Genomic DNA, 27,452 nt, shown 5'->3' on the forward strand with positions numbered 1-27,452 from the left:
TTAGAGCTGACTAGCAGTTTGGCGCGGACTATACCAATCACCTGTATATTTATTTAACATCATATAATGCAATAGTAAGCAAACTGAAAATCAGCGCCATGACTCAGTTTAGTGCACGTGGCACAAGCTGAGTTTGTCTTTTTTCGCGGTCGATGCAACACATCTTTATCTTTATATATCTTTATCTTGATATATTTCTTATATGCGTGTGTATGTCACTGAACTCCTCCTAAACGACTGGACTGATTTTGATGAAATTTGTTGTGTGTGTTCAAGGGGACTTGAGAATGGTTTAGATTCACAATTTAGTACGTGGGAAAAGGTTTTTTGAATTAATTTTTAATTCGTAAGTAGTTATAGAATCGGAAACTATGCATTTGATCAAGTGATGATCTTTAGCAAAGTTCTTGTCCAAGAGCCCACGAGGGTTTGGGAGTTGATAAGACCAATTTTCGACAGATGGCACCACTGTCATTCCAATGCAGGTACAAATTTTCCGTTTTATGTATGTCATATTACTTCTTTAAAATGGGGGCGAAGCCTCGGGCACCACTAGTATTATAATAATAATTGAATGTACATTTTTATAGACCTTTTGTTGTTTTGTTTTATGTTTTATTTTTTATCCTTTCTGTTATTCCATTTATGTTACAATCATCCTAATAAAATGTATCTTTCTTTCTTTGATTTATATACTTATTCGCCGACAAATACGATTCCGGCGATCTTCTTAGTCCTGTTATAGATACTGAGTCTATATTTCATTGGTCTGTTATCGGCCTATGGATAAAGTGACACTACATCCCTATTTGAACGAGACAGTCCCTTTTTTCCATGCTTCGTCCCGATGTCCCCGAAATGAACGGGACACAAAATTGTCCCGTTTTCCCAAATGACAGTAATGATAACTAAATATTAAAAGCCATAAATTTAACATAACAATGTTTTAACAGCAAATTTTTCATGTAATTAACAGCTAAGCAGATGAAAGAGTAATCTGATTCTCTAGTCCTTGACACTATTAATCTTTATTTTCTAGTTATGTTGTCGTCGGTAATACGAAGCTTGGATATTAACGATATCGCATTTTTATAATAGTACTTTAAAATAATAAGTCACTCATTTGATTACTACAGTTCAAACACAGATGCAGTGACGTCAAGTGGGGATGATATCATGGCGGCGCTCGAGTTAACAGAGAGCGGCATTCTGGTCGGAGCTTTCAGCAAGAATAGTTCCATAACGGGAATATAGTTATAATACCTCTAATCACTAGTGTGTACTTACTTATGTGTAATTGTACTATCGTTACTCCGTACCGTATATGTGACTATATTTAATCATTACTACCTTCCAGAAGACGTTTTTAATAGTTATGTCTTTATATTTTTCGTATTCCTCTCAGAAAATCCAGCGTGGGCTGCTCCATTTATCAGTTTTCGGAAAAGCGCCCCACACTTTTTCCACAATTATACTATTTACTGTTCCGTAATTGATTCCTAGATTGAAAATTATTTTCTACTTTTTACTTGATTTTGTCATAAAAGCGTGTCTTTTTAGTTTTTTTAAACTATATTTTTCAAGTAAAAAGTAATTGAGGTAAAAAAACGATGTCCCGTTTTGACTTAAATAATAAATGGTCATTTTACATATGAGTCATGTGCGAATGATTAGATAATATTCTGGCCACCGACAGTTATCAACCTGTCATTTACTAAGTAACCTTCGAGATAAGAGTTCCAATTTTGTTTTTGCTATTGGTTGTATTTAGTTATTACGTGGAAATAAGGTAAGTTTGATTTATTGCCAGTGCTTTCGTCATGGAACCTAATATATGCCAGTGGCGTAACTATACCGTATGAGCCTCGTGGCAAATTGGCATGGGGCCCTTTTTTTTTCGTGGGGAAACCCTTCATGGATTCCTCTCAGCTGCGGGGGTAGCGGAGAGGATATGCCGGACTCCTACCGGCTAAAACCCCACGGTGTTCCTCTGGACGCCTTTTGTCGGGACCACGGGTACGCTAATAGCACTCGTCCGCGAATAGCACTCGTCCGCGAATAGCACTCGTCCGCGAAAATTGGCATGGGGTCCCAAGAAAACTCACGAATTCCTTCTTTACTGATTGTTGGTCCTGGCGACCTATGTTCATGTACCTGTAAATATTTAAAGTGAATTTATTTTTCGTAGATTTCTTTATATTAACAAAATCCACAGCTCTTAGTAGTAAAGATTACATAGCTTATGTTTAAAACTTATAGCCAATTACGGATTTACATTTTTTAAGTAAGCACTGTTAAATTGCCACTGAGGTTTACAATAAAACAATATAAGTGCAAGCGTGCTTGAGTGTGCATGCGTGCGCGTGTGTGCGTCTTTGTGTGTTTATGTGTGTGTAATTAAATATATAGGATATTTTTATCATTTTATATATTGTAGTATACATACATAATTTAAATATAAATAGTTCCATGAATATTAAATTTACTTAAAGAAATTTATACACATTTCAGAAATCTTTATGGTCACTTTCGAGTTCGCAGCTTTTTGGGCCGGGGGCCCTGTCAGGCCAGGGGCCCTGTCAGGCCGGGGGCCCTGTCAGGCCAGGGGCCCGTGGCATTTTGCCAGTCCTGCCACCCTAGTTACGCCACTATTTACTACAAGTGTTAAACGGGTGTTATCCCGTATTTCTGACTTCAAATATGTGTATAAACATAGAATCTTATTGCTATTACTATGTTTTTAATGCCCTATACTATATCCTTGAGAACATCTAGTAGACAATTACAGGCATTTTTCAAAATAATTTTATTTATGTGCGTTATTAAAAAATACTTTCCCTAACGCACCGAATGGTACGAGAGCTGGCACAAATTTTTGGGTAGGTATTCGAGGCTACTGAAAACTTGTCACATAGGTATCTCTCCTATTATACCCCAACACGGAGCTGCAAACCTGGCTGGAGAGTAGCGAGGCTAAATCAACCCCTAATTTTTAATTTATTTTTCTTTTTCTTTTTCTTCAGAAATATATTTGATGCACACATACACATTTCAGAAATGTCTTCGGCTATATAAATATTTTAACAACCTGTTAGCAACCTGTGTTGGAGACCCCCCAGGAGCGGAGGCCCGGGGTAGACCGCCCCTTTCGCATTAGCCCACCCCTCTAGACCGCCAGTGCTTTGGGAGCTACGATATTTATAAAGCCACTCGTGTCACCTCATAATGATATTCAATTCAATTCAATTCATTTATTGCAGGATAAGGTGAAATACATTATATGTGGAATACATTAGTTTTGTGCTCCTATCCTAACCCAAAGGGTATGCAAATATGTCACATGTAATAATTCTAATTAATATTAATAATATTGAAGTAGAAAAAGGATACAATAATATAATAAATGAATGAATGAATTGATGAAATGATATAAATAGATGTGTTTCCTTTATCTATTATCGTGGCCAGTAAGGTCAATGTCACATACTCTAAATAATAATGTTAACATTGTTATTTAAGTAGTTAGATAATTACTGTAATTATTACGCAATTCGATTTGTTGACCTTGGATCACGTGGCATGTGATTTGCCGCAACTCGCTAAGAGATGGCGCCACGAGTATCGTGATTCACGCTATTGAAGTTTTAAACTCCTTCCATAGTTATGTAGCGACTTCCCGCTACTCGTCAAGAGATGGCGCTGCTGAATCACGCTATCGAAATTTTTTAAACATCTTACATATATACAAGCTCCGAACTGAGACTGTCGGAGCACGGCCGCTCCCGGGCATGATCACCTAGCCCGTCGGGAGATCTCCCTTTGCCAAAGTTATATTCTAGGGGTGCGCAAAATATATCACTAAAGTGAAAAGAGAGAGATATATCTTTTGGACTCAGTGATATATATCACTCTTTTAGCTCAGTAGCTCACTTTAGCTCAGTAGCTCTGTAACGATATAAGCGACATTTTATATCAGTATTTCAGAAAATCAGATCAAAATGTTTTGTCAACATTTTTGATTCTTATAATTAATACAAAATAGGCAAGAAATTATACTCGTATATGAATTTCACAGCCAACACTATTTGTATATCCTTGTTTTCATATTCTTAGCAAAGAAAAAAGATTTTAATTTAGTGTTTAATACGTAATGCATTTGACTCAAATGAGACTCTCTCAGTCAGTCGCTCATTTGACTCATCACTCACTCGCGACTACTCGCGAGCGAGTTGAGTTGACCTATGAAATCAACCATGTGACGCGGATATGAAGATATAATTCAAAATCGTCGGAGTTGATGAGTGATTTAGCTCTTTGGTGAAGATATATATCTTTTATATCACTCGCTCGCGAGCTACTCAATTCTATTATATACAAAAATAGTGGTGGGGCTGGGCGCGGCGGGGTATCGATACAGTCGTGCGTGTGTTGCAGGGCGACGATGGCGGCGTACGACACGATAGTGGTGGGGCTGGGCGCGGCGGGGTATCGATACAGTCGTGCGTGTGTTGCAGGGCGACGATGGCGGCGTACGACACGATAGTGGTGGGGCTGGGCGCGGCGGGGTATCGATACAGTCGTGCGTGTGTTGCAGGGCGACGATGGCGGCGTACGACACGATAGTGGTGGGGCTGGGCGCGGCGGGGTATCGATACAGTCGTGCGTGTGTTGCAGGGCGACGATGGCGGCGTACGACACGATAGTGGTGGGGCTGGGCGCGGCGGGGTATCGATACAGTCGTGCGTGTGTTGCAGGGCGACGATGGCGGCGTACGACACGATAGTGGTGGGGCTGGGCGCGGCGGGGTATCGATACAGTCGTGCGTGTGTTGCAGGGCGACGATGGCGGCGTACGACACGATAGTGGTGGGGCTGGGCGCGGCGGGCGCGACGGCGGCGGGCACGCTGGCGCGCGGCGGGCGGCGGGTGCTGGCGCTGGAGGCGGCGGCGCGCGCGGGGGGCAGGGTGCGCACCGAGCGCTGCGGGGACGGCGTCGTCGAGCTGGGGGCCGAGTGGTGAGCGCCCGGCACTGCACGCAGGGTTACCGGTGGCGGGAGGCTGTGTGAATTCTACGAATCCGTACTTCGAATTATTTTAATGTAATTTAAAATAATGGATAAATATCGGTGTCAATAATATCGCTTCTTACAGGATCCACGGCCAGCGCCCCAGCAGGGTGTACGACCTGGCTGTACAGAACAACGTCAGCCTAGTCATCCAGGATGTGGCCTATGACGTGTTCAGATCAGACGGCACCAAGAGAGACGTGAAGCTACTGGACGAGCTCATGATGTACTGCGCTAATGTGATTGAGCAAGACTCGGATAGGAATGAGTCCGTCGGCGCATTTGTGACGAGAAAGTGAGGGTTTTATACGTAATATAGGAGTAGCAAATAAACATACAAACGTATATCAACAAACGTACATCTGTTGATAGCTACCACCGCTAAGATAAGACTAAATCTTATCTGCGATCGGAAATAGATGCGAATATATTTCTTCGAGGCGTTCCAGTCCTCAGGGGTAGTGCCGCATCTGTAGCTAACCTCTAACAAGAATTTGATTTTATCTGAGGTTGATTACAGATGTCCAAAAACGTCAGTAGCCACTGACCATCAGATAAACTACACCCTCGTGTGCTACTCCTGAAATATGTAAAAAATGAGTCCCTACGGATGTTTTTGGTTTCCAAAAAATAAATTATTTTACAACACATTAATGACGTTTACATTTCTAGATTCAAGGACTACCTCGCGGAGAATCACCCGAATCTGCTCAGCGATGAGGAATTTGTGGAGAACTTCCTCGAATTCATGAACATAATGGTGAATAACTATGAAGCTTCGTACGATTGGAACGACGTGACCGCGATCAGCGATTATGAGCAAATTGACGGTGACCTGCACACCAGTTGGCATCGGCATGGATACAAGACCTACTTCGAGATATTGCTGGTAGGTTTATTTCTAAAATTTTGATGGAACTCCTCAGTGGCAAAGAGTTTTTGAATAAATTGGATGTGTTTAGGAGCCTCCTGGAACGCAATTAGGTGGCGAATAAGGTCATAAGTTGCACTGCAGCGGTTCAGTGATTATAATCGAAATACTTATGAATAATGACATCTAGACCACTTTATAGTAACACAAAGTACAATATTACAAATGAAAAGAGTTCTTGTTACTGGTATGGTTGTTGGTAATAACGAACAACCTTTTACGATTAACTGGTTTTTATTCTAATAACGATTAAATGGTAATAGTAATGGTATACACGATTCTAACCGCGACTGAATGGTATTTGGTAATGGTATTCGTAATGGTATTGGTAATGGTATTGGTAATGGTATTGGTAATGGTATTGGTATTGGTAATGGTATTGGTAATGGTATTGAATACGCGCTGCCCTAGTGGCTGCTGGTCACGTACTAACTTATGTTAATGAAACTAATTTAAAGAAAGCGACTGCGCGTCAATTGCAACTATGCAAAAACGTGTAATCGCTGATCTGTTCGATTGTGCAAATCCGAACAACAAATAAATCCACATCACACATACGCCCTAAAGATGTAGTTGAAACTAGTGTTTCTCTAGCTTACTATTAACATAAGCTAGCAGTTTTACTATGATAAAGATGGAGGCATGATTCTTCCCATACCACTTATTTGTCATCCTAAAAAATTAATTAGATCTGTATAATCGTAATTACAGAACACATACAACAACGGGCCAGGTCTACCGACGCTAGATATCAAGCTGAACACGGAGGTGACCAGCATAAGCTGGCCTCGGGACGGCACGGGTGACGTGGTGGTGACGTGTCGCGGCGGCGAGCAGTACACCGCGCCCAACGTGATCGTCACTGTGTCTTTGGGCGTCTTGAAGGAGCGGTGGGTATCTTTTTTTGCATGCAGTCCACCTGATGGTAAGTGGCTACTGCCGCCCATAGATATCTGTAATCGACCCCCGATAGCATTAGATATTCCTACCTGAGGTCGGACACAGATGCGCCGGTACCCCTAAGGACTAAGCTGGAACGTTTCGGAAAAGTATGTCTCCCTTACCACACCTTTCAAATCAGAACACAGCAGCGCTTAACACTACTGTTATGAGGCAGAAATAGGTGTGAAGATGGTGCCGCTGGAATCGAACTACAAAGCGTTCTACCACCTTCTTTTCTGTTGATTTGGGTGTAAGCAGTAGATACATCGCCAGACTTAATCGTGACAAAAATTTCTATCAGAAATATTGAAATAAAGTGTTTTAAAGTTTCTGATATCAATGTATTTTTCTAGGCATGCATCATTATTCTCCCCACCACTCCCAGAAGACAAAATCGAAGCAATAAATACCATATCCATGGGATTGCTTGATAAGATCGTACTGTCATTCGATAAGGCCTGGTGGTCCCGAAACATGGCCTTCTACTGGACCGTAGAAGATAAAAAGAAGTTGCCAGAAGAAGACAAGTGGATGGGGCAGATTGCCGAAGCGTCTACATCATGTGGTACTAGCAATACCATAACATTGTGGACTTATGGAGAAAGCGGGAAGTTGGTTAGTATTTTTATAATGTTGAAGTAGAAGTCCAATTGATGGTAAGAGGCTACTGCTGCCCATGGATATCGGTAAACAACTCCAGATAAGATTACATGCTTTGCTGTAATTACTAATGTTGTATTAGTTGAAACACAATTTTGTACTTTGTTACTTCTTTTATTTATTAGGCCTCAATTAAACATTACACTTTCTTACAGAACTCCTAATCCTTTTACTTCCGCCATCTTATATCCTCTTGTCCCTGTTAGTGTTACCAGCTCCCTTTCAGTGTTGCCACCGTAGCTCTCTTCTACCTGTCATGTTCCATTCTTCCAACAACTAATTTCAAGTTACTTCAAGGACTAAATTGGAACGCCTCGGATAAGTATGTCCTTTTCGCTGATGACCTTTTTTCAAATTATATGATGATGACTTACTATTTTCTACTATTTTAAAGAGGTGCTTTTTAGTTGGTTGGCAACACTACTCAGCTGCTGTCAGTGTAAAACTGTAACTGGCAGTCAGTGTTCTAATTTCGACATGGACAAACGTGTCATTGCGTTGGGGAGTCAAATTGTGTTATAATTTCTGTTCCAGACACTACTGTGTGCTTAAAAACATCATCACCTTTTAGTAGACAGAAATTAGATTATCTTTTACCGACTTACCTTAGTCTTAACTTAACCTAGTCTTTTGTACATTTCAGATTGAAACGCTTCCAGAGGAGGTTGTGAAGACTAAAGTAGTGGAACTGCTGCAGCGGTTTATGGGCGCGAACATCACCGTGCCGCAGCCTACTGGCATGTTGAGGTTATTATTTTCTGAGTATATTTTTTTTTAAAAGAGGGGCAAATCAATGATTGACTTCACTTAGCCCCTTGGCGTAGTCTAAATATATATAACTCAAATGTGACTGACTGACGTAGTGATCTATCAACGCACAGCCCAAACCACTGGACGGATCGGGCTGAAATTTGGCATGCAGGTAGATGTTATGACGTAGGCATCCGCTAAGAAAGGATTTTGATAATTTCTACCCCCAAGGGGATAAAATAGGGGATTAAAATATTACTTCGTAACGCGAGCGAAGCCGCGGGCAAAAGTTTGTACTTGATAACTATAGATTAAAAACTAAAAACCACGCTAAAATCGCACAAGGAAAATCGTTAATCCTGATTCCTGACGATGCTGATGAGGAGAATGGGATAAAATTATTTAAATCGTGTATTGTCATCGGTTCTTGATTATTGTTCAAAATTTTAAATATCGAGTGGGTAAAAATGTAATTCAAAGATTCCGTTACATACATACATAGATACAACCCAAGCTAATAAAAGCGTGGTAATAATATCTTTTTTTTTCTAATAATGACGAAGCAAACGATCATTCATTCCACCTGATGATAAGTCTCATGGGGAGCAGTAGCCACTTACTGCCATGTGACTGGATGCTCGTCTGCTACTATATTATTAAAAGAAGTGTCTAGTCCCGCTGTTTATGGACATCTCTGATCAATAGATAAGATTAGTATACTAAATCAAGTTTAGTACCCCTGAAGACTAAGTTGGAACGCCTTAAGTGTCCCTTGCCACACTTTTCAAACCGTAACACATCACGCTACAATACTGGTAGAACAGTAGTACATTAGCAGTAGTTCCTCTGGAGTCGATCCAAAGGATTCTACGGTCTACCTTCAGCGTCTTGTCCCTAGGTCAACTTGGTACTCCGACCCGTTCACGCGCGGCAGCTATTCCTACGACAACCTGCAGATGCCCCAGCACCCCCACATCCGCGAGACCCTGGGTTCTCCCCTGCTGGACTCGGCTGGTACTCCGCGGGTCCTCTTCGCCGGGGAGGCCACGGAGAGGACCCACTACGGCACAGTCCATGGCGCGAGCGACTCTGGCTATAGAGCAGCAATGACACTGCTACAATCTAGCAAGATCTAGAAGATTCTAAAAATACGTTTTACGGGAAACAGTACAAAAAATAGATTATACAGGGTGAAATTTTCAATTGGGCATAGACTGGGGTTATTCAAGGATTACGTAAGCAGAATATTAGTACTTTTTATCCTACTCCCTTGGCAGCGAAAGTTAACAAAGATCTCCCTTCTCTCCCCTCTTCCCTATGCTTGCGTAAACGTTGTAAATATAAGCATTTATAAGCTACAAATTATTGCAAAAAATAAATAATAATAAATATTGCTAACGTGACCTGACCTATGATGCTTTCGTAACACTAGAATGACCCCATGTGGCGATTTCCCGCTACTCGTCAAGAGATGGCGCTACACGTATTCTGAATCACGCTATTAAAGTTTTCTCAACTTCTTGCATATATACAAACTCCGAACTGAGACTCAGAGTACAGCCGCGCCTGGGATATGGTCACTCAGCCCGTAGGGAGATCTCCCACTGCTAAATGAATATTATATTGCTGAATATTCAGCGCATATGTGAGATATATGTTAAATATATTTATACATTTAATAATTGCTTTTACATTTCGTACGAGTTCCTATTTTCCCTTCATGAATCCTTAGTCATTTGACTATCCACTGCTGGACATAGGCCTCCCCTTATCTGTACCACTCCGACCGGCTCTGAACCGTTTCAATTTTTTTTAATAATAAAAGAGTTGCAGACGATTGAGCAGCCCACGTGATGGTAAGTGGCTACTACCTCCCATGGACATCTGTAATTAACTCCGGTTAAGATTAGATATTCCTACCCGAGGTCGGCCACAGATGCGCCGCTACCCCTGAGGATTAAGCTGGAACGCCTCGGAAAAGTATGTCTCCCTTACCACCCTTCACACCAGAACACAGCAGCGCTTAACACTGCTGTTATAACAGAAATAGGTGTGGGGGTGGAGCCGCCGCAGTCGAACCACAAAGGGTTCTTCAATTAACCTTAAATCTTCAATTAACGTGAATTAATAATGCGAAAGGAATAAATGAAGAAACTGACTACTTGTATTAAAATAGGTAGGAAAAGGCATGGGTCTCTCAGAACCCCAGTATATAGGCCTATAGGCCTATATAGGACCATAGTCCACCGCGCTAACCAAGTGCGTATTGATAAATTTCACATACGAGTACCTTTGAAAACATTTCTCAGATATGCAGGTTTTCTCACGATGTTTTCTTGCACCGTTTAAGCAAGTGATAATTAATTTCTAATACGCACGTAACTTTGAAAAATCAGAGGCGTGCCTGGGATTTGAACCTCCGACCCGTCGATCAAGAGGCCGAGTTTCTTAACACTAGGCTATAACTGCTCTATTCTGAGAGGAGAACCGTGCCCAGCAGTGGGACAGTAACGGGTTGATGATGAAGGTAAGAAAGGGAAAATTTAAGGTGACAAAGTTATAGACGGACAAATTCTTCGTTCGTACCAAGGGTTGCTAAAATAAGTAAATTTTGATTCTTAATAGTTTATTTGTCAATTCCATGTTTTCCTAATACACTCAAATGGTAAGCAGTCATTAACTGATTCAGTTAAATGCAGAAGTAACCGTACAAATCGTTCTAGAACTTCTAGACCTTGCTAGGTTGTAGCAACCTCATTGCTTCTCTGTAGCCTGAATTGCTCGCACCATGGACGGTTCCGTAGCCGGTCCTCTCCGTGGCCTCCCCGGCGAAGAGGACCCGCGGAGTACAGGCCGCGTCCAGCAGGGGAGAACCCAGGGTCTCGCGGATGTGGGGGTGCTGGATCATCTGCAGGTTGTCGTAAGAGTAGCTGCCGCGCGTGAACGGGTTGGAGTACCAAGTTGACCTGGGGGCAAGAAGCTGAAGGTAGACTGTAGAAGCTTATATGGTTCTACTTTGGAGGAACCTAGTTACTTAATAACAGCAGTTTTAAGTGCTGTGTTCTGTTTTGAACGGTGTGATAAAGATCCGAGGCTTTCCAACTTAGTCCTCAGTGGTAGCAACTCATTTACAGACCTCAGTATTCTAATCTTATCTGGGATTGATAAGACATATCCATAGACAGTTTTGTGGACGAGGGGGAAACCTTCAAAAGGTACCCGACGCCATGGGAGTGACGCCGGGTTATGTGGGATTTTACCGCACTAAAACCCCCCCGGTGGCTGTCCTCAGCGTTTGGTGGAGAACTCCGGGATCTCCAACGGAGCACAACCGGAGTCCTCCTAACGCGATGCCCTTCTATCGGGCTCTGCCCTGGGGGGAGCAATTAGACAGCGGGACTAGACACTTACCATCAGGTTGAATGAATGACTTTTTGCTTCTTCAATATTATCAAAAAGATATGAAGGTAGATTTTACGACGCCAATGAGTTCTAGCTGAAGTTGGTCGATAGTTTGCTACCACTTGCTAAACTGGCTTTTATCAGCGGCTCTGCTCGTGGTCAGAGGTCAATGACAACAGTAATCTAGTCAACAAGTTGAACAACGTGGATAATATATGTAAAGCTGGTAAAAATATAAGACATTCGATTCAAAATGACATACAGTAAAGTGTATCTTAAAGGTAGTTCAGCACATGTAAAAATGCATTTTTTAGCTTTGTCTCTATATTTCACGTAAGTCAACGTGAAATATAGAGACAAAGCTAAAAAACTGTTGACCAGACTGTAATCGTTTTCAATCTATCCCTCAGGAATAGTACTTTTTTTCGGGATAAAAGGTATTGTATGTTCTGAACCCCTGATAGCGTGTGTAGAATATTTTGTGACAATCGGTTTGGGAGTCAAGGCGTGAAAGCGGAGTAAACAAATAAACTCACTTTCATATTTATAATATTAGTTAAGTAAGATAGGAAAAATAAAAAAATGAAAATATGAACCTCAACATGCTAGTAGGCTGCGGCACGGTGACGTTCGCGCCCATAAACCGTTGCAGCAGTTCCACTACTTTAGTCTTCACAACCTCCTCTGGAAGCGTTTCGACCTAAAATACAAAACAAGATACTTAATAACAGCAAAACAAATAGGGCGTCTTTCCACAATTCGTCAAAAGATGGCGCTACTATTTCTGAATCCCGGTATTGAAGTTTCCTCAAGATCTAAGAAGTTATTATTGCACAACTGTCATCAGTTGTTCACATTTCATATCAGATTGTGGAGGGGAGGGTTGGATACCAATATAAAAGGCCTGCATTAGGTTGACAGCGACACTTAAGGATTAACTGTCGTAGAGTCAACTTACCCTGATGACGCTCCGTTTGTAGCGAAACACGTGTTGGTAGTGGTATGTTTGGTGGTGTATATTTTTAATTATTTGCATCTGCACGCATCCTTTTACATACTGCATGGTTTAACACGTTCCCTGCGGCACAGATTTTTCTGTACTTTCCATTACTGCGTTACGAGTTGTTTTAAACCTCGTCCTATATCCGACATTGTGGCGGCACGAGGCGTGTTAAATCCCACCGCCCGAAGGAGACTAAAATCCTTTTTTTGGCGCCAAATAAGACAAAATCGACGGCTTTTGTCTTGATTATTATTAACAATGAGTTGATTAACCTAAAACTGCCGCCGCCCTTGGTTAAATTCGTTACTTTAGATTCTATGGGTAAAATAAAATGTGGGTCTAATGCACCTCGGACCGCACTGAAAAATGGCAGGTTTCCATATAATTTAGTGATGGGAAAATAAATATCGATTTTATTTTATTGTTTTTATTTATCAACGTTATGGACAGAATGAATACAAAAAGGGGAAAAGTTATGGATGTTTTTCATTGAAACATTTCAGACAACAAGTAATTAATTAAAAAAATCAAAAACCCGACTGCACCAAAAAGGCTGAAGTAGAATTTCCAAAAGCAGTGAAATAGGCATTTTATTATTTTTATCCAGAAAGCCAAATACAAAGTTTCATAGTAGGTGTCTGCTTCAAAAACAAAAGATGTTCAAACAATATTATCCTATTTTATCCTCGTAGTGTTCATTTACGCTATATAAAGAACCTATATGTAAAATTCCAGCACGCTTAAGTTCAGCGGTTTCTCTTTGCGTTGATCTCTGGCACAGCAACTCACTCATTTAGTCGTACAGTCATCTCGATGTGTATATACGAGTATATATGTACTAGCTGACCCAGCAAACGTTGTGTTGCCATATAAATAAAAAAATGTTAAGGATAAACAACCCTTATCACTTAGGTGTAAAAAAAATAGTGGCCGATTCTCAGACATACTGAATATGTATATAAAATTTAGTGAAAATCGGTGAAGCCGTTTCGGAGGAGTACGGTAACTAACACGAGAATTTTATATATAAGATATATTATATAATGTATGTGTAATCTCCCCTTAATTTAATTTAATTTACTTTATTTAGACGCCCTACTCGATAAATTTGGTTAACTTTTTTTAAAAAATGTTACTATTTCGCGAAAAAAATCACCATTTACGTCTATACAATATATGACTTCGGTATATCAAAGTTTCGGTCATTATTTTACCGCGTTAGAGGTAGCATTTCATTATTTTTATCCAACAAGCCTGATACAAAATGTCATAGTGTTTGCTTCAAAATTGACGATTGTTCAAATGAACTTTTAACCCTTATTTTACCTTCTACGGGGTTGATTTTTCGGAGGGGGATAAATAAGTGCGTCCTTGTTCCTATCCAGAAAGCCAAATACAAAATTTTATAGTAGTTGCTTCAAAATTAAAGGATTTCAAAAAAACTGTTTTCCCCTATTTTACCCTCTTAAGGGTAGAATTTCCAAAAGGCTTTTCTTAGTACTTATTCAAGCTATATAGAGAACCTGTGTGCAAAATTTCAGAACTGTAAGGTCCTTGGTTTAGGCTGTACGTTGATTTCTGAAAAATGAAAAAGTCATTTAGTTAGTCAGTCAGTCAGTCACCTTACTGTTTTATATATATACAAATATGTTTTTATAATCTCCGTTTAATTTCCTTTCATTTGATACCCTACTCGATAGGTTCGCTTAACTTTTTTTTTTAAATGTGTTACTATTTCGCGCCAAAAATCCGCCATTTTGATTTTTTTTTTACTAACACCTATCTAAGGACACTCGGGTCATTGAGACAAATATAATGACACTTTAACTGTTGAAATTCATCCAGCCGTTTGTTAGATCGGATCAAATAAAGAAAGACAAACATACAAGATACGCGCGAAAAACATAACCCTTCCTTGGCAGTCGGGTAATAAGGTTTTTTGCAAACAGTGCATTCCGTGAGATTTTTTTTTTGGTTTTTTGTCTGCCTCACGACATGTCAAGAATGTGCGGAGTTTTTCGTAGCATCCGACACATCTCTTCTTCTTTGGACCCTTATCGAGATGATGTGCTTTCTTTGCAGTGGATTCTGAAAAGTAGGAGCGAGTAGATTAGGGTAAAGAGTAATCGGAATACTCGGTAACGATTTTGCCTACGTTTCCTATATCAATAATGTAGCTACTTAACTTTTGTTTGAACCATAACAGGAAACGTAATTATCTATAATGTAAATGTTTACTATACTGATATACGCCTAGCCTGCCAAGTCTCACTACTGGACTTTCACCTAGACAGAGTATATTTGTGACTTACCTGTTTTTGAAATATCTTCCTGTATTCTGATTCTGGCTCAGATTTTTCAACCGGTTTTTCTTCATCTTCCTCCATGATCAACTTTTTTCGGCAACGTTTCGACATGATAATTTTCAACATAAAGACAGCGGTCCTACTTCGTCGCTACGCAGCCTCGACTGCGTTGCACAACACTAACCACGTGAAGCTAGCGTGGGGTGCGGTACGAGGTGCGTAGGGAAACGAGGCGTTCCCAACCTCGTTCCGCACTGTGTTAGCATTATTATTTGTTCAGTGCGGTACGAGGTCTAATAAACCCGACATTAGGTTGGTGTACCATAGAACTAGGAATCAGTAGCACATCACAAACATATAGTTATCACTCTCCTACACTGAACCAGACGGAAGTTATGCCTCTCGCACCACAGAGAAGTTAAAGTTTTTTCTTACCGCAATAACGACCAGACATGGACGAGGTGTTTTAAGCCGCGTTCCGCAGCTAACGTGTTAAAATATATGCCATCATACATATTTGTTGCGGATAGTTTTGAAGTAGTTTTAATTACTAGTTTCTTACCAATTTGGCGTTTTCTCCACAAGTCCACAATGTTAAGGTATTGCTCGAACCACTTGGTGTGGTAGAGTCGACAATCTTCGCCATCCACTTGTCTTCTTCTGGTAACTTCCTTTTGTCTTCTACGGTCCAGTAGAAGGCCATGTTGCGGGACCACCAGGCCTTGTCGAATGACAGCACGATCTTATCAAGCAAACCCATAGAGATCATGTTTATTGCTTCGATTTTGTCCTCTGGGAGTGGTGGGGAGAATAATTTTGTATGGCTGAAAAAATACGTTGCTGTTACATTCACTCCCTTCGTAATTACGATGTTCTCCGGGTGGTTTTACCATCTCATAAAAAGATAGATTTGTGTGTAAGACGATCACGTTGACGCAGTCTACTGCTTACGCTCAACCTAAAAGGTACCTACCGCTCCTTCAAGACGCCCAAAGATACAGTGACGATCACGTTGGGCGCGGTGTACTGCTCGCCGCCGCGGCACGTCACCACCACGTCGCCCGTGCCGTCCCGAGGCCAGCTTATGCTGGTCACATCCGTGTTGAACTTGATGTCCAGCATCGGTAGACCCAGCCCGTTGTTGTATGTGTTCTGTAATTACGATTATAAAGACGTGAAATCTAAATAAACCTTTCAAATAGTTTACAAATAAGGAGTATGCAGAAAGGACGGTCACTCATGAGTTGCAGCTTCAAAATGAACATGGTAACGCTCTGAAAAGCACTTAGCTTGCGTAAATAGTAAGCCGTACACGGTGTTTCAACTTTATCTATAGGTATGGCATCGTAGCTGTGACTGACGGGAGGTAGGACTCCAGTCCATTTAGTTGTAGTATTGTAGTTGCAGGGGACTGAGTACAGAAACTTCGTAATGCTCTTTTATATACTGTCAAGTGGGCTATATACTTGACACTTCAATTTTAAAAAATTACCTATTGATATTAGAATCTTTCATCTTCATAAAAAACTTTCAACCATGCCGGTACAGCTTATGTCTTTATTCACCACCTAATTGCTTTCCACAAGGCTTATAAATACTAATAATTTAATCACGAACTCCTCGACCCTGAGGAGTTCCATCAAAATTTTCGAAAGAAACCTACCAACAGTATCTCGAAGAAAGTCTTGTAGCCATGCCGATGCCAGCTGGTGTACTGGTTGCCGTCAAGAGGCACATAGTCGCTGATCGCGCTCACTTCATTCCAATCGTATGACGCCATCAAGTTATTCACCATTATGTTCATCAATTCAAGGAAGTTCTCCACAAATTCCTCGTCGCTGAGAAGGTCTGCATGGTTCTCCGCCAGGTACTTTTTGAATCTGGAATTATGTATATCACAAATGTATTCTGGTTAAATTTGAATAAAGAATTTATTCATTTACTGAAAGGAATTGTGTTTATTCAGGTTATTTTATAACGAGTAGCAGACGAGCATACAGTCCACGTGATGGTAAGTGGCTAGTGTCCCCCATGGACATCTGAAATTGACCCCAGATAAAATTAGATTCCTACCTTCATTCGCCACAGATACGCCGCTACCCCTGAAGATATAGTAGCTAAGCATAAGTGCTATACGTCAGAAATAGGTGTAGCGATGGTCCCGCCGGAGTTGAACCACAGAAATACCACTTTCAAATATATATTTGAAGGTGGTATTCCTTTAATATCGTAGACCAACTATCTGATAGTATTTTGCAAAAAAATAAACACTGCATCATCAAATTTGTACACGCAGTTAACGAAAGAAGATGAAGAGGGCTGAAATTTTCAAAAAATATAAAACATACGATAGTGCAAAAACGGTGACACTTTTACTAAGGTATTTTTTTTTCTCTGAGAGGTCACTCTAACCTATGTTCTCCTCAAGTTTGTCGTGGTGCTTACGGGACCCCTGTATATAGCAAAAGCTTGAAACACTCACTTCCTCGTCAAATATTCGGCAATCGACTCATTCCTATCCGATTGATGCTCCGTCACATTATAGTAGAACAGGATGAGCTCATTTATCAGCTCCACGTCCTTCTTGGTGCCGTCTGATCTGAACACATCGAAGTCCAGATCTTGGGTGATCACGCTGATGTTGTTCTGAACCGCCAGGTCGTACACCCTGCTGGGGTGCTGGCCGTGAATCCTGAAAGAAGCGATTTTATTGTCATCATTATTAATCCATTATTGTTCTGCTATCTAATATGAGTTTCCTCTCAAAATATGGTGCGTTTCAGTGAAAAATAAGGAGAATATATACGCACTGGTACACTGCATAAATCTTTTTTCTTTTTTTTTTTTTATTTATTTATGCACACAAAAATACAATACAAAAGAGAGCTTATATCTAAAATTTAGTGCAAAGGCACTGCTTATTTCTAAAGAAATTTCTTCCAGCAGACCTGAGATTGGAGAATGGTTAACTGATGGTAGTACAGCGTGCACTTCAAAATAATATATAACATGAATAATATTATAATACATAAACATAAATATATATTAATATATACATATAATGTAATATATATATATAAATAAATATAATACTTAGATACATAATATTTCTAATACTCATACTGTTAAGGACAGGTAGTGATTTTTTACTCTGTTCTTGAAAATATGGATGTTTTTAGATTCGCGTATACTTGGTGGGAGCGAATTCCACAACCTGACTGCATGAACAGTGAAGGAGTTGGAATAGGAACTGGTTCTATGTGATGGGAAATTAAGGAGAGTCTTTAAATGGGTTCTACAGGGAGCAATAGAAGGACGTGCGAGAGAGAAACGCTCTCGCAGATAGGATGGAGACGTTGGATTGTGACGGATATTATATAGCAAACATAAAATCCGAGTGTTTCTGCGAAAGCGGATTGGGAGCCACTTGAGTTCCTTGCGAAAGTGTGAGACATGGTCAAACTTACGAAGTCCAAAGATGAAACGAATACATAGGTTTTGCAAGCGCTCAAGTTTGTTAAGTAGCTCCTCTGTAGCATCCAGGTAACAGGTGTCAGCATAGTCAATAATGGGTTGAATTATTGATTGAGCGAGAGAAATTTTAGTTTTCAAGGGCAAGACATCTTGTAGGCATTTTAGCGAATGAAATGAATGGTGCACCTTACTACTGACTGCACTGACGTGAGCATTCCACGACAGGGTGGAGCTGATCATAAGTCCAAGATCTTTGACTGTATCGCTATATGGTATAAGGGTACCGTCTAAATTTACTGAGCCTAATGATGAAAAATTTATTAGGCTCCGTGCATGTCTACTACCGATTATGATCGCCTGCGTTTTATGTGGATTAATCTTAAGACCAAAGGAGTTAGACCATTCAGTAATACGACTTAGATTTGCGTTAATTGCAGTAATGGCTAAGTCACATTGCTCCGCGGGAAAGTGTTGGTATACTTGCAAATCGTCGGCGTAAAGATGATATTTAGAAGAAATTACAGTAGTGACAGAATTAATAAATATCGAAAAAAGTAAAGGAGAGAGAACGCCACTTTGAGGCACACCCGCATGCAGCTGACAAGAGTCTGAAAAGGAATTTTCCACACGAACACGCTGCGAGCGGCCCCGAAGATATGAATCAAACCATAAAATGGCGCTTGAAGAAATGTTAATGGATCGGAGGATTCCTAAAAGTATCTCAAAGTCTACGGAAGAGAAAGCGTTACTAAAATCTAACAAAACTAATAGAGTTAGTTGCTTGTTCTCTATAGCCCAGCGTATATCTTCTGTCACCTTTAAAAGAGCAGTGACAGTGCTATGGCTTTGGCGAAATCCAGACTGAAATGAATTGAGGATTCTGTTAGCGGATAGAAAAGTAAACAATTGGGCATGAACAATGTGCTCAAGGACTTTAGAAAGAAAAGGTTTGTTTTTTGTTGCATTACTTTCCACCTGGTGGCTAGTAACCTGTCCAACCTGTCCCCCGCCACCGGTAACCCTGCGTGCAGTGCCGGGCGCTCACCACTCGGCCCCCAGCTCGACGACGCCGTCCCCGCAGCGCTCGGTGCGCACCCTGCCCCCCGCGCGCGCCGCCGCCTCCAGCGCCAGCACCCGCCGCCCGCCGCGCGCCAGCGTGCCCGCCGCCGTCGCGCCCGCCGCGCCCAGCCCCACCACTATCGTGTCGTACGCCGCCATCGTCGCCCTGCAACACACGCACGACTGTATCGATACCCCGCCGCGCCCAGCCCCACCACTATCGTGTCGTACGCCGCCATCGTCGCCCTGCAACACACGCACGACTGTATCGATACCCCGCCGCGCCCAGCCCCACCACTATCGTGTCGTACGCCGCCATCGTCGCCCTGCAACACACGCACGACTGTATCGATACCCCGCCGCGCCCAGCCCCACCACTATCGTGTCGTACGCCGCCATCGTCGCCCTGCAACACACGCACGACTGTATCGATACCCCGCCGCGCCCAGCCCCACCACTATCGTGTCGTACGCCGCCATCGTCGCCCTGCAACACACGCACGACTGTATCGATACCCCGCCGCGCCCAGCCCCACCACTATCGTGTCGTACGCCGCCATCGTCGCCCTGCAACACACGCACGACTGTATCGATACCCCGCCGCGCCCAGCCCCACCACTATCGTGTCGTACGCCGCCATCGTCGCCCTGCAACACACGCACGACTGTATCGATACCCCGCCGCGCCCAGCCCCACCACTATCGTGTCGTACGCCGCCATCGTCGCCCTGCAACACACGCACGACTGTATCGATACCCCGCCGCGCCCAGCCCCACCACTATCGTGTCGTACGCCGCCATCGTCGCCCTGCAACACACGCACGACTGTATGTGTCGTATGCTACCGGGGTCCTGCGACAAAATATGTATACTCCATGCTTAAAAACGTACTGTTATGGCGACTCGTTGACAAAAAAAAGGAAATTCTTTAAACCTCCTTGACGGAAGGAAATTTTCCACTATGAGGGAAAGTTCTTATACCCACCACCAAATCCGAAATTACTTTTAAAATAACGATTACTATATTTAGTTAGGCATTTATAGGCAAATCTCCTGTCACGTGAGGAACCAGCACCTGGGGAGTACTCTACTAGCTACATCAGAGCTTCTACATGTATATGTAACTTATTTAGAAAACTCTAGAGAATATACTCTAGAGAATATAAGCTATCTGATCAATTATCTAATTTAATCCGTGTTTCGGTAACAGGAACTCACACAAAGATAAACTAAGACCCAGAACGGCAATTTTGACTTTTTGTAGGACAATATTTGGTTTTATGAATACCAAAAACCTAACTTATTACTCTCAACGCACGTGGTACAATTCTTAAAACGTAGAATCTATCTATGAATTTAATCTAATTTTAGTCCACGGAAACTGCAGCTATGTTCTGATTTGAAGGTCATGTGTAAGTACTAGTATTAATGTAGTTGTTTTTTATAAATAAATATTAATTTTTAACTATTTTTTTGGGTTGTGAAAAGTCAGAGGACTAAATTTTTTTGTGAAGGATGGGTAAGTGTAAAGATAAGTTAAGTTTGTAGGATTGTAAGTCTTGTCCCTCGGCCGCCATTTTGAAGAAAGGGTACAAATAGTTTTCCCGCTTTATCAGCTAAACTATTCCTCGGATAGAAAATTTGTAAGAACAACTAAGATCTTAAATTTAATTATTTACAACTTTGGTTCTATATTTTTTTGCTGTAGACCCTTAAATAACACTGTTATTAACAAAAACACATCAAAATTTGAGAACATATTTATTTTATAATTTATTTTCTTGTAATTTTCCTGAAAAATTAGACCTAAAAAGGTAAAATTGCGTCCTGGGACTTCTGCCCTTCTGATGGACCAAAAATTGTAACATTTCAATGGATAACTATGAAACCAATGGACAGAACATCAATTAAAGTAAATTAATCCAAGAAAAACATTAGCTATATGTTCTTAAAATGTGCTTTTTCCATAAGGTTTTCATCTTCATTTATTTTTTAAAATGTTATCCTTATAAGTGAAACTATCAGATGGCGTAATAATGTAAAAAATAATGGTCAATCAATGGTCAAAATAATGGTCTAAGGCCTTAAACCCTCCGAGAGGAGACCCGTGTTCAGCAGGACAGAAATGGGTTGATTTTTGTAAGATCATGTTTCGGATTTAAAATCATATTGTTGTTTAATTAACTTTTCACTTAAGAAGCGTTGTAAAAGTTAAAAATTATTTGTTCGGTTGAGTAGAATTGATTATGAGATCGAATAAGGCTGACCGTATATTGGTTGCTATCGCCTGAGCAATAGTTGCGTAGGCTACCATATTATCGCTTATTGTTTTTTATATTTGAGCCTAAAGATAAAGCAGACGTGCTACCTGATGGAAAGTAGTGAACGTCGCCTATGGACATTTGCAACACCAGAGTAGTTGCCAATGCATCTCCGGCTTTGAAGGAGAGCTTTTTTGCACCTATTTTAAGAGCCACATGCTTAAGTCACTGTCGCTCAGGCGTCAAATTTGTTGTTTGTGCGACCGAGGAGTTGCACTTATTTGATTATTTTCGAGAAAAATGAGCCTTTTCCTTTAGTTTGTAATATATCATTACTTCCCAGAATTTGATCCTTATAAGCGACACTGTCGTGATGACACTGTGATGTTGGAATAATACAGGCTGGGATTTTTTCAGAGCGAACTAGGTCGATTCCCGGCTAGGGCAAATAATATTTAAAAAACTAATGACGCAGTTTTAGTTTTTATCAAAATTTACCTCGTAACCTTTCAGCATTTTTCGCTAATCCTTATAGATTCGGATTTGGCCCTAAATTCCCATTTGAAAATTTCACCCTGTATAATAATGCGCTTTTCGGGGCCCCTCTTATTTCGGGGGCACCGACCCCGGTGGCCTTAGGGTAAAGACATAGCGGACGTTACTCGCTAAAGTTGCCTATTGCTCAAACAATAGCAGGTAGTGGACCGTCAGCCTATCAGTAAAATGTACTTATTCCAAACCTTCTTTGTAATGTTATACATCGGAATATTTATTCTCTTACCGCTCACGAGTTGTCGGGTTCTAGTCATAAAACCTTTAAATACAGATATAAACAAAAATGAAACGTTCTTACATTTACAAAACAGTAAAATTAAAGATGTTTGCAACAACAGAACGGCCATTTGTAAAAACAATGACACAATTTGTACCATGCGAGATAATAATGGCTTGAAAGAGTGGAAAGAATTTAATAATTCGTGCTTTTTGTTTATAAGTAATATGTGTGATTATCCAGGAGAAGGTTTGTATGTTCCTCGAGTGTCGAGGGTAATGTTTTTCGATCGTATTTATGTATGATGTATGTTCTTTTGCATGCCCTAAAGCCCAAACGGTTTGACGGATTTAAGCGAGAGGTGTCGTTGGATTCGTATAACTATTCTTATAGTAGGGGAGCCCAGGATGCTAAATGTGTAGAAACTCGAGCGTCATTGGGACCTATACGATTGTGTAGATTAGACATTAGAAAGAAGAAAATTTTATATGATATTTTTCGATTCAGCGGGGGTTTTCTTATTTTGACGATTTGATTTTTTTATGAGAATGTATGAAGAATAATGTATTTTCCTAAAAATGAGCCTTTTCCTTTAGTTTGTGATAGATCATTACTTCCCAGTGATTCATGCTAATAAGTTACACACACATAGCATAATAATACAGGATGATTTTTTTTTCAAAATGACTTTTTTTCACTATTACGACGTGTGGTAATCGGCAGATTATGATGTTTCCCGTTTTCTAGCATTATTTCCTTTATATTAAAAAGAAAATTGACCACGCTCGAGCATGTCCAGTGATCGATTTTTTTGATTCTGCAAACCCCCCGACATTGAAAGCTCATTTATGGTTTAGGATACTCTACAGGGTGTAAGGTATCTCCCATATTTTAGTCTGACGCGCTCGAGACACTCCCAAAATCCCCTCTTGGGCTCCCCAACTATTAAGCAATCAGGTTTTTTATAAGTAATTACCACTTGAAGTTGATATAAACCTAATACTTTTTAAAGATGGTAGAACCCTCTGTGGTTCGACTCTGGCGGCACCATTGCCACACCGATTTTTACCAAATAATAGCAGTGTTAAGGGGTGCTGTGTTTTGATTTGAAGGGTGTGGTGAGAGACATACCTACTTTCCGAGGCATTCTAGTTTAGTCCTCAGGGGTAGCGGCACATCTGTGGCCAACCTGTAGGGATCTTATCTGGGGTTGATTACTGGTGTTCGTGCTTATCTGCTATTCCTATATTATGTAAAAATGGTTATGTTTTTATGTGGCGGTGGTGCCTTCAAGTTCTAAATATGATTCTAGAATTTCACATAGCGAGCAGGGGATCCTGTGTAGATTACTTAAAATTAAACCACAGAAGGCACAGTATTGTAACAACCAACAGAAATATAGCGAGAAACTCAACTAAGAAATTAACAAGTAAGTTATTTACAATACACCTATTTCTGTTTTAACGGCAGTGTTAAGCGCTGCTGCGTTCTGGTTTGAAGTGTGGTAAGTACATACTTTTCCGAGGCGTTCCAGCTTATTTGGCTTTGTCCAACTTACCTACTTACCTTTCTGTGGTAACTTCCCGCAACTCGTCAAGAGATGGCGCTGTTGAATCACGCTATTGAAGTTTTCTCAACATCTTGCATATATACAAGCTCCGAACTGAGAGTGTTGGAGTACGGCCACTGTCCGGACATAATCACCTAGCCCACAGGGAGATCTCTTGCCTCCAATGTTGCATTGTTCGGAGAGTCGCTAAATTTTAATCTGTGTACTGTTGTAGTAAGGGACACATATTTTCCGAGGCATTCCAGCTTAGTCTTCAACGGTAGCGGCGCATCTGTGGTCGACCTCACGTGGGAATTTCTTCTTTGGGGTTGATTGCAGATGTCCGTGGGCAGCAGCTACTTACCATAAGGTAGACTTGTCTGCTTCTCCCATATTATAAAAAAAACGACACTCCAGCTTAGTCCTCAGAGGTAGCGGCGCATTTGTGGCCGACCTCAAGTAGGAATGTTTTATCTGGGGTTGACAGATTTCCTTGGGCAGTACTTATCATCAGGTGGACTCGCTCATCTACTAATTTCTATACTTCTTATATATAAAATTCTTGTGTCACAATGTTAGTTACCGTACTCCTCCGAAACGGCTTTATTGATTTTCACCAAATTTTATATGCATATTTAGTAGGTCTGAGAATCAGCTACTATCTATTTTTCATACCTCTAAGTGATAAGGGTTGTTCACTCTTAACATTTTTTATTATGGCAACACAACGTTTGCCGGGTCAGCTAGTATTATATAAAAATATTGTTTTCAGCTAAGGGGATTCTTCGTGGAGACTCATTCGTGACGTTATACGAAGTCGAGACGTCCTTCGATGAACACATATGTCCGCTGTCGTGTCCGGACACGTATTCGCCTGTGTGTGTGAATCTGAACCGGAACGTTGGGGAACACTTCAAGTTTCTGACCTTCGTGAATCATTGTGAGGCTGACCGCTATTACTGCATGAACTGGGAAGGTACTGTATATTTATTTATTTAAAATGTATTGCATCACCTCTAAAAAGAAATGTACAAAAGGGCAAACATAATGCCTGATGTCATTCTCTACCAGTCAACCCTGGGTGGAAGTAGAGAATTTGCAGCAGGTGTTACAAAGCAACAAAAGAAAAAAAAAACGACAAACAATAATGAAAATAGCAGATATTATAAATATGTATTAGGAGTAAGAAAAAATACATATTAAAATGATTTAATACTTATATATTATAAAATATATGTATATATAGGTACTTATATATAAATACATATAAATAAACTAAATTATATATTACTAGCTGACCCGGTAAACGTTGTGTTGCCATATAAAAAAAAATTTAGGGTTGTACTACCCCTAACATTTAGGGGGATGAAAAATAGATGTTGGCCGATTCTCATAGATACCGGATAAGCACAAAAAATTTCATCAAAATCGGTCAAGCCGTTTCGGAGGAGTATGGCAACGAAAACTGTGACACGAGAATTTTATATATTAGATAGTGTTTAACATTAAATGCAGAAAAGATCCAAAAAATCCGAGTCTAAAATTGGTCATACCAACTCACAAAACTTCGTGGGCTTATTATTAACTCATTATTGTTGCATTAATTTCAGATTTCAGTCCACCGGACGATGTTAGTCGTGAGAAAGTTCAAAGTGCTCAACTTGGATGGTCGTTTTGTGGCGCTTCTAGGTAAAATAACTCATTTATACTGGCGAAATAAGGGGAGGGGTGTTCAGGGGCCCCTGGTCCTGGGGGCCCCAAATGTCTTAAGTTCCCTAACCTAATACTACTTACTACTAGTAGTAACCTATTACTGTCCCACTGGGCACGGGTCTCCTCTCAGAACGAGGATTAGGCCATAGTCCATCGCACTGGACAAGTGCGTATTGGTAGACTTCACATACCTTTGAGAACTTTACTTTTTTTAAGATTTCTCAGATATGCAGGTTTCCTCTCGATGTTTTCCTTCACCATTTTAGCAATTGATAATTAATATTTAATTCGCACTTAACTTTGACAAAATCAGAGGTGCGTGCCTGGGATTTGAACCTCGGACCCCTCGACCAAGGCCGAGTTTCTTATCCACTAAGCTATCCCTGCTGTTCACCACTCTGTGTGATAACATGGAAACTTCCAGATATCTTCAATTCGCGCGTTTTGCTGAAGTGGCGTCCAGTCTTGGTCACTATGGCTGGCTTGAAGGGGAAAAAGGGTATGTAATAGTATGTATAATAACTGACCAAGTGCGAGACAAAAAGGACCTTTTTTTTACGAACGGGAAACCTTCAAAAGGTCCCCGGTGTCGTGGGAGCGATGTAGGGTTATGTGGGATTCTTACCGCACTAAAACCCCCCCGGTGGCCGTCCTCGGCGCTACAGAGGGCTCCGGGATCTCCAAAGGAACGCTACCGGAGCCCTCTTAGCGCGTTGCCCCGTCGGGCTCCGCCCAGGTGAGCTTGACGCTCGCCACACCGTCTGGTGCGTACGACGGTATGCGACCACACATACCGCCGTCCTTCCCGGGGCCGCTGGCCGGGCGGTTCGAGCTCCCACTTTGCCGTCCGCAACCCCGGAAGCTCCCTTTTAGTCGCCTCTTACGAGAGGCAGGGGATACCGTAGCCCTATTCGGGTCCCGAAACTACAGGGACAGCTACGAGACGACGATTCATTGTTATAGCAGCCACGCTATATATAGGAACTGTGTAAAACTTTCAAGCGTCTTTCTATTACGGTTCAAGAGCTCTGTGACAGACGGACAGATAGCAGGCTTAGTCATAGAGTTCCGTTTTTATCGTTTGGGTACGGAACCCTAAAAACAAATCGACCGCCTAGTGTGTTACTACACACATACTTAGGTACTATACTTACGTACTTACTACACCTCAAACCAGAACACAGCAGCTACACTGCTGTTATAACAGAAACAGGTGTGGCGGTGGTGCCGGAGTCGAACCACAGAGGGTTCTACCACCTTAACAAATTTGCATCAAGTGCAGAGGGAAATTCAATATATATATATATATTTTTCGATTATTTTTCTATTTTTCAGATATTCACACATAATGGAACCGTATGAACGAAAGCCTGGTTACGGTTAGAAGAGATTACATAATTTAAATTATTAAAAAATATTATAAATATATTTAATTATAATAATATATTTGTTTTATTTTATTATAATGTAGGAGTCAAGCAGTAGAGCAGACAAGCAGTCAACCTGATGGAAAGTGGCTACTGCCGCCTATAGACACCTATAATAAACCCCAGATAAGATTAGTTTC

General features: G+C 41.0%; 3 protein-coding genes across 3 annotated transcripts; 2 read left to right on the forward strand and 1 right to left on the reverse strand.

Moving 5' to 3' along the window:
* Positions 1 to 4,373: 4,373 nt before the first annotated feature.
* LOC140755442 (peroxisomal N(1)-acetyl-spermine/spermidine oxidase-like) lies at positions 4,374 to 10,008 on the forward strand. The gene is made up of 7 exons (XM_073090701.1): positions 4,374 to 5,014; positions 5,151 to 5,360; positions 5,738 to 5,954; positions 6,708 to 6,886; positions 7,292 to 7,553; positions 8,242 to 8,345; positions 9,247 to 10,008. Exons 1-7 carry the CDS (start codon positions 4,842 to 4,844, stop codon positions 9,482 to 9,484), a joined length of 1,383 nt encoding a protein of 460 aa, XP_072946802.1. The 5' UTR covers positions 4,374 to 4,841; the 3' UTR covers positions 9,485 to 10,008.
* Positions 10,009 to 11,037: 1,029 nt separating this feature from the next.
* LOC140755485 (peroxisomal N(1)-acetyl-spermine/spermidine oxidase-like) lies at positions 11,038 to 20,412 on the reverse strand. Its single transcript, XM_073090763.1, has 7 exons — positions 19,579 to 20,412; positions 17,542 to 17,751; positions 16,723 to 16,939; positions 16,033 to 16,211; positions 15,622 to 15,883; positions 12,347 to 12,450; positions 11,038 to 11,314 (listed from the first exon to the last, which is right to left on the reverse strand). The coding sequence occupies exons 1-7, from the start codon at positions 19,749 to 19,751 to the stop codon at positions 11,077 to 11,079; spliced, it is 1,383 nt and encodes a 460-aa protein (XP_072946864.1). The 5' UTR covers positions 19,752 to 20,412; the 3' UTR covers positions 11,038 to 11,076.
* A 2,163-nt stretch (positions 20,413 to 22,575) lies between these two features.
* Positions 22,576 to 27,295, forward strand: LOC140755533 (uncharacterized). The gene is made up of 6 exons (XM_073090818.1): positions 22,576 to 22,872; positions 23,936 to 24,052; positions 24,945 to 25,148; positions 25,783 to 25,861; positions 26,310 to 26,384; positions 27,221 to 27,295. Exons 1-6 carry the CDS (start codon positions 22,602 to 22,604, stop codon positions 27,267 to 27,269), a joined length of 795 nt encoding a protein of 264 aa, XP_072946919.1. The 5' UTR covers positions 22,576 to 22,601; the 3' UTR covers positions 27,270 to 27,295.
* The last annotated feature ends 157 nt before the right edge of the window (positions 27,296 to 27,452 follow it).

Source organism: Epargyreus clarus, unplaced genomic scaffold, assembly GCF_041222505.1.
Source record: "Epargyreus clarus isolate Ecla_fem2 unplaced genomic scaffold, WU_Ecla_fem_2.2 ptg000033l, whole genome shotgun sequence".
NCBI classification, from domain to species: Eukaryota; Metazoa; Arthropoda; class Insecta; order Lepidoptera; family Hesperiidae; genus Epargyreus; species Epargyreus clarus.